This window comes from Ambystoma mexicanum, chromosome 6q (genome assembly GCF_040938575.1).
Source record: "Ambystoma mexicanum isolate Mex_15411 chromosome 6q, UKY_AmexF1_1, whole genome shotgun sequence".
NCBI lineage: Eukaryota > Metazoa > Chordata > Amphibia > Caudata > Ambystomatidae > Ambystoma > Ambystoma mexicanum.
Genome location: NC_090937.1, coordinates 1,156,954,120 through 1,156,966,555, shown reverse-complemented (window position 1 = coordinate 1,156,966,555; position 12,436 = coordinate 1,156,954,120). Strand labels below are relative to the sequence as shown.

The window sequence follows — 12,436 nt, the reverse complement described above, 5'->3', positions numbered from 1 at the left end:
AAACGTCCATTGACTGCACATGCTCCTTTCACATTTTCAGAGACCACGATACAGAACTTCAGTTACACTCTCTTGCGTGTGGTTTGCGATTGAGCTGAAATATGTACTTGTATAATTTGAAGCTTCAGAAATCTCTGCAGGGCTACTTTCCCCTAATATAAACTGAGCCAGGTGCTAGTCTAAACAGAATTGCTAGAATGGATGGTTGAGTAATCCAGGCCGTTTGGTTGTTTGCAGGATCTTTACCACCTGCCCTGGGTCTGCTTAACCATCAGCATGAGCCTTTGAAGGGCCTGGCTGCCACAGGCCTGCTAATGATTTAGTGCTTGCCAATGTATCGCTTTTTGTAAGCATGGATAGCTCGAGTGTTTGGGTACATTGACACTCCCCCGCTTGGAACCTTATTTGGGTCGGAACGTGTGCAGATCCCAGCCCTGTGGGTATGTGGCATATCAGGCACAGGTTCACAGGGTACAGTTTGGGTGTGTTTGACCGAATTTCTTTTGTTCGCAGCAAACTGTCCGCAATTTATCTGCTGTGGGCCCAATTTAAATGCACATGCATCTTTTTTTGTCCCGCGACTCCAATTTTAAGGAAGCAGGGGTCACTCTGCAACCCTGAAATTGTAAAATATCAAACATGGGGAGCGGGGGACACCCCCGCAACCACTGCTCTGCAGGGTTGGTATTTTGCAATATATGTGACCAAATTGCCCCGAAGGCCAAATAACCCATGCAAAAAAACTACCATTTTGGTCATAAGGTCAAATGTTTTAGGTCCAATAGACTAATACCCAGGGTACCACTACCAACATTACCTACTGAGCCTTACCTGCAACCAAGCTCAGAGGGTACTAGTACAGGGTATTACTCGCTTGCACCATGGTCAGCCCCCTTGCCTGAGGCAACAAGAGGGTATACCCTGATTCCGTGCTCTATGGCCATGCCCTGTGGGTGCCCTGTAGGTACCACACACACACAGCGCTGCCCATCTTCCCGAACAGGCTCCTGCATAAAATACTCACTTTAACTTAATGATGCATTGGCAATGCCCTACATAATGGAATTGATGAAGTCATTAAACTTTATTTCGCCTACTGCTGTCAAAGTACAAACATCAATAAATCAGATATTTATAACTGTACATGCACACAATAAATACACATAGAAATAAATCGTATTTCTTGCTGCAATGTACAGTTCACGTATCGGGTCTAAATTCATGTGAAATATAGGACTCGTCTATGCCAGGTGTAAAAAAAAAAAGGTAGTTTGCTGCAGTGTGAATACAGTCCGCTATAGCCAGTTACCTGCAATGATAACGTGCTGAAGATAAATTGCGTATATGATTTATCTGCAACCATGGACGTACATTCTTTCTGCATATGCCTTTATGCACTAGGCATAAAAAGGACTTATTAGAGAATTTCTGAACATAACTCACACGCAGGAAATACATCTGAGTGGTGAGAATGCCATTTAACTGGCCTCCTGGTAGAACTCCTAGTGGCAACTTTAACATGATGGTTCCACTAGCAGGACTGTATGCCAAATCTAGATAGCGCTCGCAGCAAAAAGTGGTTTTGATAGACAGCGATTTAGAAAACACGTTGCTGTTGTGGTAATGTATGAGGGATCTTTCCTGAAACCAGCCTAGGAACCTTTCTTTAACCAATCGCCTGGAGCTCGTGTTAATGCAGTCAGGATTGCCCAAAAGTCCTAATTCCTCAATGCAACACAGAACTCTTTACATGGCAGAACTAAGGAACTTGCATTACTCCACTCTGCTTTAGCACATCAAATTGTGCATTTTTTCATAAACTGATAAACCCAGAGAGGCAGGTCCTTTTTCGATGTCTCGAACAGGGCATGTTGGGGGAATTGTTTGCGTAGGTAATGGTACTAGGGAATCCCAGTGTTTTTCTGTTTCAGATCAGAACGATAAACTTCATTCTACTTAAGATTTTCTAAGGAACTTAAAAGGTCTTTTTCATTAAATAAGATAGTAAGATATCGTAGTGGAAAGTGGAAAACAATAACATCCATATAGCAGATTTTTCAGTGGTTTATTTGTTTTGTTGGGATTTCCTATGATATGCTTTGACCTTTTACTCCTTTCTTCATTATCCTTAGTCAATGCCTACGCTCTGTAGTTTACCCACACTGCCCTGCAGTTGCCGTTACCTTGCATGGCCCATGGCAATGCTTGTTCACAGTACCTCTGACAGCATACCAACAGGGTATACCATCACAAAAATCTTCTGCATATTGTGAATGCTGTACTCTGGGGAGGGCGGGATGTGTGGGTGGAGGAGGCAGGGGTGTAGACGTTTGATTTCCTCAGGGGCTCGGGGGCAAAGAAAACCAAAAAAACCTACCCATTGTAGGTTTAGAGACATTCACACAGATGGCCTTTCCCAAGGGAGGGGGCCCGGGCCCAGAAACCTGGGAGAAGGGGTTACATGGCAGGATGCTTTACCCCAGCTGCAATACCTGCAGGTCACAGCCTCCAGTATTCGCTTGTAGCTATGCCCCGTTTGTAGTAACCCTGCTTGCCTGCTACAACAAAGCCCCTCTCCTTAGGGTTGACTGGGACCAAAGGCATGGGCAACTGCCAGGCTTTGTGGCAAAACTACATTGGTCTGTGGCCATACCTTGAGTCCAGTACATCTTCCCACAGTGATAGTCTGTGACCATGCCCAAGGGTACTGCTCCTAGAGCATGACCGTCTCGCATTTCCCCCTCGCACAGGGCACCTGACTGCAGTGCCTGCATGAAGAGTCTAGTCTGCTGAGTTCTTCCTCTTGTAGCCAATCTTTCAATGGTTCATCTTGGTTGGAAGAGACAAGAAATCTGTAATCAAACGGCTATAGTTTTGTGATATGGCAGTTATGGCTGTCATGAGTATATTCATTCAAGTCCCATAATAACTCAGGGTATGTGAGTACTCTATATCAATTCTAAGACCTTACCCTTTTCAAATTCTACTGTCTTACCTCTGCAAAAGAAGGACTATGCAGAGACCAATCTGAAGCCACGTTTTAGGCGCTGCTCTTGAGATTTGAACTTTGAGTGGGACAGGTGTTTTGGAAAATGAAAGCCGTGCATGTCGTGATTTGTTGCTTTTCCCCATATGTGCCAAAGTATTTGACTGGAATTATACCTGTATGATACTCGTACGTCCCGTCCCCATTCCTCCGGTCCCTCCGCCAGTACCATTGCCTGTTCCTTTCCAGTCCAGGCACTGTTGGTGCTTCATAGCCCACCTCTTCCTCCTGTACCACCAACACTTCCCCTGCAGCTGCCAATGGATTCACAACTATATTTGGTTCCGGATCTAGGGGGAACACCTCTGGGTCTGGTGTGGCAGGATCTGGACTCCCTTCCGCCTGGAAAAGGGGGGGTGCATGACGCCCAGGACAAAGAACCTTTGGCCTCAGTAAAGGCGTTTCACGACCGTCGTAAGGGCCTTGCTGAGTTCATGAGGGTCCTTCAAACATGCAGGTGGCGAGGCAGGTCCCGGGGAAGCCCAGGGCCAACGCCCAGATGAACAAGAAGTTGGACAACCGCTTAAGGCTTGTGGATGGGGAGCCGGTCCTCCTGACCTCTCACCCCCAGTCTCACTCTTCAGTGGTGGTAGCGGCCTCCTTGTATTATAAATCTTCGTCTTTCTCTGCAGGGGCCGCCTCCACTAGTCTTTCTAAGGAGGACAAGGCTCTCGAGTCATTTGGCAAGCGCTGCTACCTTAACTCTGGGATGCATTTGTGGCAGGCAGACACCCTCTTTGCTGTGGCTAACCAGAAGCTGTGGCGGGAGCTGGGGGCAGTTCCGGTCGGACCTTACTCTGGAGAGGCAGGCCTCCTTCAAGGCTAGCCTTGCGGATGCACGAGCAGTTGCGTTGTTCCTCATGGAGTCTTCAGTCTCCATCGACGCAGCTAGTAGAGGGCTGTGCCTGGGGTTCGAGATGAGGGGGATGGCATGGCTGCTGAGGTGCAAGAAAGGATCCTGGATCTTCCCTTTGAGGGGTTAGATCTTTTTCATTCGTCCACTGATGACGAGTTGACCAAAAAGAAGAACTCTATGCAGACCGCCAAGTCACTCACCATGCTGACTAAACCAGGGCAGAAGTCCTTCCCTCAGTTCCAGGGCAGGACCGACTTCAAACCCTGCGCTTTCACAGGCTTCAAGGGGTTTCCAGACCACGGTGCACGGAGGCCTGACAGGTCCCCCAGTGAGCACCGGAGGAAACAGCAGAGGACTTTGTGTGGTTATTTCTGCTCCTCTTCGTCCACTTCCACCTCAGACACTAAGAAGCAACGACATACTGGTCAGGGAACACAGATCACCTGTAGGGGGCCGGCTGGCTCTCTTTCAGGATGGCTGGAAGCATTATTTCAAGAGTCCTTGGATCCTTTCTATAGTTTCAAAGGGCTTCAGTCCTCTTTCTTTTCCTCTACCTTCCTCTCCTCCGCTGCTTCAGATCAGGACCCCAGCCCTTTTACAAGAGATCTCTTTTAGAGATGCAGGCGGTGGAACCGGTTCCTTCATCAGACAGGGCTCCTGCTACTACTCCAGGATTTTTGCTGTACCCAAGAACAACCAGACTGGCCTGAGGGTAGTCCTGGACCTGCCATTTCTCAACCTATCTTTGCAGCTAGAACGCTTCAAGATAATTACTTCCGTGCACATAGCCGAGTCTCTATGCACAGGGGACTGGATGTGTTCCCTTGACCTGGTGCATGTCCCCTACACCAGCCGCATCAGAAGTTTCTGCAGTTCACGATTACGTCTTACCACTTCCAGTACCAGGTGCTGCTTTTCGGCCTGAACTCAGCTCCTCGCATCTTCACGAAGTTGATGAATGCAGTGGCGGGCCATCACTTATACCCTTATCTGGACAACTTGCTGGTGAGGGTTCTCCCTCAACCAAAGTAAGTCGCAGTTGACTCCCTCCCAGGATCTAGTGTTCTTTAGAGTGCGATAGGACATGGGCGTTCAGCGGGTGTTCCCCATACCCGAGAGGCTCCTCTCCCTCTGCAAGGCGATTGGGCACTTTCTGGCCAACTCGACTACCTCGGCATGGTGGTTTCAGCACCTTCTGGGAATCGTGGCGTCTTGCATACTCACGGTGTGGCACACCCACCACAAGATGAGGCGCCTCAAGCTCCACCTGGTGGCCAATTAGGACCAGGAACCGGGCTCACAGTCAGACAGGGTCTCCATTCCCCTGTCCATCCTCCCGGATCTTCAATGGTGGCTGATGGGCTGCAATGTGGCAGTGGGATCCCACTTTGCACTGATGGCACCCACTCTGGTGGTGATGACGTATTCCTCGCTTTTGGGCTGGGGCTACTCTAAGGGGCTACTCGCTTCATGGTGCATGGTCCAGCGCGGAAACCTTCCTGCATATCAATCTGCTCGAGCTCAGGAGATTGGCCTCGCGCGCAAGGCATTTTTCCCCCTCATCAGGGACAAGGCGGTTCTGGTCAGGAAAGACAACTCCACGACAATGTTTTTCCTGAACAGGCAGGGTTGCACCCATTACCCTCTACTGTGCATGGAGGTGCTATCAATCCGTGAATGGTGCATGACACAGGGGATATGGATTTCCTCGGTCCATCTCCCAGGGGACAGCAATGCGGAAGCGGACCATCTGAGCGTTTGGGGTTCAACACCTACGAGTGGGAGTTACACATCAACTCTTTGTTGCCCCTGTTCCAGCGCTGGGGGTTTCTGGATCTGGACTTGTTTGCATCTCCTCTGAATTACAATTGCCCCTGGTTTGCTTCGTGGGCAGGGCGGGGTTAGGGGTCTCTCGGAGATGCTTTCCAGATCTGCTGGCATGGTCGCAGGTGCTTTGCTTTCCCTTCTTCTCCATTGCTCCAGCAGACCCTCTGCCAATTCTGGGCGTCGATAGGCTGCCGTCTCATCCTAATTGCCCCCCACTGGCCTTAGAGGGCTTGGTTCTCGGATCTGCTGCAGTTGTGCTTCCAGGGGCCTGTCCATCTCCCGATTCACAGCAGGGGCTTTCTGATGCAGCAGGCAGGGCAGTGGAGTACCGGGACCCAGCCAGGCTGGCCCTACCGGCCTGGTTCTGACCACCGGAGACTACAGTTTGCTCAGTTTTAGCATGCCAACTGGCACATCATACAGGAGGTCAAGAGGCCGTCTACTAGAGCCCAGTATAAAGCAAGCAGACTAGGTTTTGCTAATGGGCTTGCGAAAGGGGACTGGACCCCTTCACCTGCTCCCTGCATGACATGCTGGGGTTCTCCGCACATCTAGCTCATTCTAGCGTTCAGATGGATACCTGCAGCACCTATTTGGCGACCATTAGGGCCTACAAGACTACCTCAGAGCATGTTTTCTCAGCAGCCAACCAAGTCATTAAGGCCCACCTCAAAGGTGGGCTGTGCTGGTCAGGCTTTTTCCTCCGGTGCACAGACCGCATCCGGTCTGGGACCTCAATGGGTTCTTGCGGGCTTGTAGCGCAAGCCCTTTGAACTGGTGTCTTTGGTGACACTAAAGACAGTACCTTTGGTGGCACGCACTTATGCGCGCAGGTTCAGCGAGGTGCAGGCGTCGTCATCATGTGAGCCCTTAAGCACGTTTCATAATGACAAGGTAATCTTGCGCACCCATCCACATTTTATGCCCAAGGAGGTCTCTCCATTACATTTGAATCAGGATATATGCCTGCCTGTGTTCTTCCCGAACCCACAATCTAAGGCAGAAAGGGAGTTGCATTTCTTGGACCTAGAGAGAGTCCTCAAGTTCTATCTCCCGGACAAAATCCTTCAGGAAGTCTGAGACATTGTTCATCACTTTCGGGGGAACATCTCCCGGCACCAAGGCTTCTATCACCCGGTGGATGGGCCAGTCCCTTTGGGAGGCATATACAGCATTGAGCAAACCATTTCCTAAGGGTATTCATGCGCATGCAGGCAGAGCTAAGGCCACGGCCGTCGCTTTTCAGAGGCATGTTTCTTGGGATTTTATCAGCAAAGCGGTTACTTGGACCACTCCGTTGGCCTTCTGTAAGCTTTATTTCCTGCATACCAGCTCTAGGTGCAATGCAGAGTTTGGGCAGGTGGTTAAGCGGTTCTTGAGAACCTTTTTGCTTCGTCCTAGATATAAGTCAGGTTGTCAGAGCTCCACCCTATGGTCTTGTTCGGTGGAATCACTTACAAGGAAGGAAAAAAGGATATGTGACATATGAGTAATTAAAGTTACTCACTGTAGTGACTAGAGTACTCCTAGACCCGTTTCCTCCATACGTCCCACCCACCTTCCCCCGCTTGTATGCCAGGGGCTAATATACTCAGTGTAACAAATATTTAAGCGTCCGGTGTGTTAAGAGGGGCCTGAGGTGAGGCGCCAGTGGGCGGGGGCCTCATCGGGCGTTCCCACGACTGGGGCTGTTGCGCCGAGGCGCGCTATACTAAATGGCGCGCTATACTAAATTTAAAGGAGAAGCAACATTTTTCGCTGCCAAAGGTTCCGGTACCATCCCCATGTTAGGGGACGCCCAAAATGATGGAAGAAAGGGGACTAAGGACTATGAGTACTCTAGTCACTAGGGTGAGTAGCTTTATTTTACTACTGTAGGTTAGAGAAATGTTAGTTATTTGGGGACCATTACAAACATTCTTTGTAAAGATGTGAGTTTATAAATCTAGCACATATGAGCGCACTGCTCCCGAAAGATAACATGGAGGTTTATGGACGTTTTAAAGCACACTAAAAACTTCAAAAAGTAGAATCAAGAATTAAGTCACCCAATATGTACTTGATCACAGTATGTCAATAAATGACAAAAGCTTGCCATCCCTAATAACACTGCATGAAGTGGAAAGGGACATAAAATATAGCTAGAGACAAAAATGGCAACCTACAAATATGTAGATGGAATAATAAAATTATCGGAGCAGGTGTTCAGTGCTGGCTTGTTTGTACTATCGTTTTATCCCTGCGGCTGGTGCTGTGGTCAGTTGAAGGCATAAGCGTAGTGGTGCAGTTGGTTTCACAGTCGAAGGAATGATGTAAACATTGCTTTTTGGGGATTGGGATGAGGGTAGTGTGGCAAGGAATTTAGGAGGGAAGATGGGGTGTACATTTGTGAGGGTATTAAAACTGGCTAAATGTGTTTTCGTTTTAAAGTTGATATACGTTTGGTAGATAATTTTGTTGTCTCTATTTTGTTCAGTGATCTTTTTGCATCAAGCCCTTTTATGTTATCTTCTCGTTTGACTTGGCATAATTTCTCAAATATCTTAAATGGTTATATCCTATAGGTAGATGCAAATGTTAGCTTGAATGGAGACGCCTTTAATGGGATAGAGGACGAGCATGAGAATAAATACGCCTCCCCGGTATTTGCCCCATCAGTAAGCCGATCGCAGATGTTCGAAGGGGTGGCCAGAATACAAGAAACCAACGACCATCCAAAGCATGAGTCTGCTACAGTTGAGCTCAACCTTCGGAGGCCCGTTTCTTGCAGCGTCGGCAAAGATGTAATGGTAAAAGCAGGCAGGATCCATTTTTCACAAGATAGAGGGGATGCATGATATTGTAGTGCTTAGTTCAATAACTGATGACATTCCAACGCTATTAAAATAAAGTAGAGGAATATAAAGCCGTATGTGAAGCCACATAATGAAAACGTTTGTTCTAGCCACAAGTTTTTATCTCTCACCCCTTGTCAGACCTGTCTACGTTTGAAAATCAAAAATCTGGAGATTTATGTCTTGTGATGCCACGCTCACGGCTATTCAAGTTTCCACCCACCTACCCCACCCACATGTTAAAAATGATTGTGGTCATAATGTGCATGATCAGACCACTCCTTGCCTTATTGCACTTCGTTTGCGAACGTTTGCGGCCACTTCCCGTGGCCAGATGAACAGCAGCTAGCATATGAGCAAGTAGACCCCTACACATTTATCCAAAGGTGCTGACTGCATTATTTTGCTACAAAATATAACAAGTATCCATCCATTTATAAACGAAAAATGCATTGCAAAGTATTTTCATATCAACATATTTGTAAAAAATAGGTTTATTTAGTATGTAGTGTGACGATTCTCAAGGTGTCATCACTTCTTTCCAAGGGGAGCCCCTTCACATGAGGGTAGACAGGTGAGGCCGCTACCCAATAGTCCCCTTAGGGGTGGTTTAATGCGGGAGGGCCTCATGGGTAGGACCTCGCTCTCTGAGGAAAAGGATGACCATCTGGTTTGCAACCCTGGAAATTACATCACCCCCACACATTCCCTAGTCCTACTCTCCACCGCCAATCCTTCTTTAGAGAGCTAACCTAGGTATTCTTGTCATAATGATGATACCAACTAATTAGGAAGGACTAGGACGAGGAAGAACATCAGAAGCATGAGGATTACACATTCAGATACTGCCACGAGTTGGCTCACCAGAATCATGAAGAGCACCCAGTGATCATGCACTGCAGTTGTTGACGATCGGTGGAGGCAGGACCAGTCCTACTTAAACGAAACTGAAGACTGACTTGACATTGTCTTTGAGGAGCGAGGAACCCTTTGAGGAGCGAGGAACCCGGGATATTCGAATCCCGACAGAAGCAGGCAGAGCAGCAGACACTGGCGAGAGGCTGTGAGAGTCAATCGGGGACTCTGCAGTTGCAGACCCCTGTGCCCGTCCTGGAAAGAAGAACGGTGGCACAACCTTGGTAAGGTGGACGAACGGGTCACACAGAGACGCAGAGATCGCAAAAAGGAGGGCGATCCGCAAGAAGTAGAAGGCGCCTACAAGTAACAGAGCGGCAGACCGTCCCTGGAAGAACGGGAGCAGTGCCTGACCCCTTTTTAAGGTAAAATGGGACACGTGAGGCCCGCTTGGGACACAAAGGGAACAGCTGATGCAGGAAGCATCTGGGGACCGCTTCCTTGTCCCAGTGGCTCTCATAAAACCACTGAATACCAGAGAAGGATCTGGGACTCAAAACTAGAAGCAGAAAGCAGAGGAAATCTTTCTCATTACAATGGAAGAAGGAAAACCACTGACCAACAGAGAAGGATCTGAGACCCAAACAGAAACGGAAAGCATCAGAGGAAATCTTCCTTGTTACAGTGGGAGAAGGAAAACCACTGACCATCGGAGAAGGATCTGGGACCCTAACAAGATCTAGGGCTTTGTTGAGAACCAGTCAAAGTGGCGAAGTGGGAGAGAAGTTGAAAGCATTGAGAATGAAATATATCAAAGCATACCAATTCCCTTGGTCCTGATCTGAGTCTTAAACTTGAGACACCAGGGGAAGGGAGTCATTCCCCGAGGCCTTGTGTTGAACTGTGCCAAAAGCATACCAAGCAAAGGGAGGCATTCTCTGGGTCCTAATCTAAGAGAGCTGATCAGGAAGCCAGGGGAAGGGAGTCATTCCCCCCTGACATTGTTGTGAAGTGTACCAAATCATACCAGAGGAAGGAGGTCCTTCCCACTGGTTCCTTTGAAGAGTATAAGGAGCCACACCAGGAGAAGGAAACCATTCTACTGGTGGTAACGTTGTGCAAAGACTGGATGAAACCCGCAAGCCTGGAGAAGGGAGTCATTCCCCCCGGTAACTTTGATTTGTGAGAGAACATTCTTTTGAACATTACCCAAGAAGGAGAAGGTAGCCGTACCCCTCGAAGAAGGAACTTCTTGTTAGTTTATCTTTTAGTTATGTAGTGTGAGGGATAGAAGTAGGTTTTCACATAGAATAGTAGAATTTACATTGACAGACATTCTGACAGATCCTTTTAGTATTCGTTTTGAGGTAGGGAAACCTATTAGAATTTGGGTATAGTAAAGACACTTTTCCACGCAGAAATAAACGTCTATAACAAAAACCATGCCACCTTTCTGCCAGCTTTCTTCTTCAACACCCTTACAGTAGAGATGCCTCAAAAACGTTTTCTTTCAAATCCAAGGGTCTTCATGTGTGTTGCTTTGTGCTTCTGATCCTCTGCCCCAATCGCAAATGGCGGTCTTCAGTCATAAAAGCAGGAGGCGGTCATTGCACAAGGTGGTACCCTGTTTCCCAGGTTGCAGCTGTTGATGCTGGCCAGAATCACCTAGAATTGTCGTTAACTTGCGAGTCACACCCGCGAGTGAAGCCATTTGCAGATGTGTATCACTGCCCCTCTTTACCGTGGAAACCCGGCGGTTGCATGCTCTTCCCCATGAGACCCGGAGAAGAGCGTTAAAACCCAGACGTTCCGAGCTAATCCTGTAGGGGAGACAGGTCTGCCTATTGTTGGTATGAGAAAGGTTACAGTACTTCAAGGTGATATATATAGAGATTTCACAAGACATTCAGTTGCCATTTCAATGAAAACATTATTGTGAGTTTGCTCTATGCCCTTATTACATGATAACTTGTACAGATAGAGTAGTTTCATAATGGCACATATTCTGCAACCTTTATGTGCAGAATTGTTGCATCAGGCCCACACTGACATTGCAAAAAGGGCCAGCAAAGCACCATCTCAAATATACAACAAGGGCGTGCCCACCTCAGCGGAGTGTTGAAAAGAATGTGCCTACTCGCACACTGGCCATTACATATCACACAATGGTGTCTACAGTTCCCACCCGAAAGTGCAACTTCTAAACAATGCTGGGTGAGGAAGCGAGACACAATAACTGTGTGTGTCAGAGTCAGACAGTAATTAATTCCATACAATCCCCTGGTGAAGAAATCTAGTAAAATGCATCTTCACCTTTTGAAGCTTAGCATAAAACTTCAAATGACACTTGTCATCACAACAAGCTCCTATCCTTGTTTTCGTGTTATCTTTCATTTTCATAGCACCTCATGCCATAGGTGCGGTATAACTGTATCACACACTCATTCCCCTATCTTGTAGAAGGGTGTTGACAATTGATGAGAGAGCGCCTCATGAATGGTCTCAAATTGTCTTGGGAGGATAGCTCAGGGGCAACGTGCTCGCATTGGAAGGAAGCCGACACAGATCCGTGCCTCAAAACCTCTGGGTATTAAGAACGTTATAAATATCATATATCCATCAATGCATTGTTTGTCTCCGACAGGCATCACCAACGGAAGAGCCACTACCTGCAAATCAAAACGAAGAAAACCACTCTGGAGGCTGCGCAGGGAAGGCCAGTCCAGGGCGTGCTTCACCAGAAGGTTTGTGTTCAAAAGCTGAATGCTCTGCGCAATCCTTGATCTATAGTGTGACTTTATTTGATCTGTTATTTAACTATCTTAAAATCCAGTAGTGCTGTAGGGAAAAGGTCATCTCTTTTCCAGCTTTCCAGCTTTCAAGGGAAGGTTCTGATTGCTGCTAATCGAGACCTATGTCAGGATATTTTGCCATGGCTCTCCTTGAGGACCGGTGGTCTAAGGAGGCCTAGGAAACCTTACTCAGCCATAGTGAGGGGACTCCAAGAGGCTCACTCAC

The 12,436-nt window shown here is 47.8% G+C and overlaps 1 protein-coding gene across 2 annotated transcripts in view; it reads left to right on the top strand.

The window, feature by feature from the left end:
- The window catches only part of LIMCH1 (LIM and calponin homology domains 1), a 1,245,196-nt gene that overhangs the window by 972,662 nt on the left and 260,098 nt on the right, over window positions 1–12,436 (top strand). For both annotated transcript variants that reach the window (XM_069631748.1, XM_069631749.1), the window contains 2 exons: window positions 8,294–8,518; window positions 12,063–12,162. In XM_069631748.1, coding sequence (XP_069487849.1) covers window positions 8,294–8,518; window positions 12,063–12,162 — 325 coding nt within the window. The remainder of the gene's footprint in view (window positions 1–8,293; window positions 8,519–12,062; window positions 12,163–12,436) is intronic.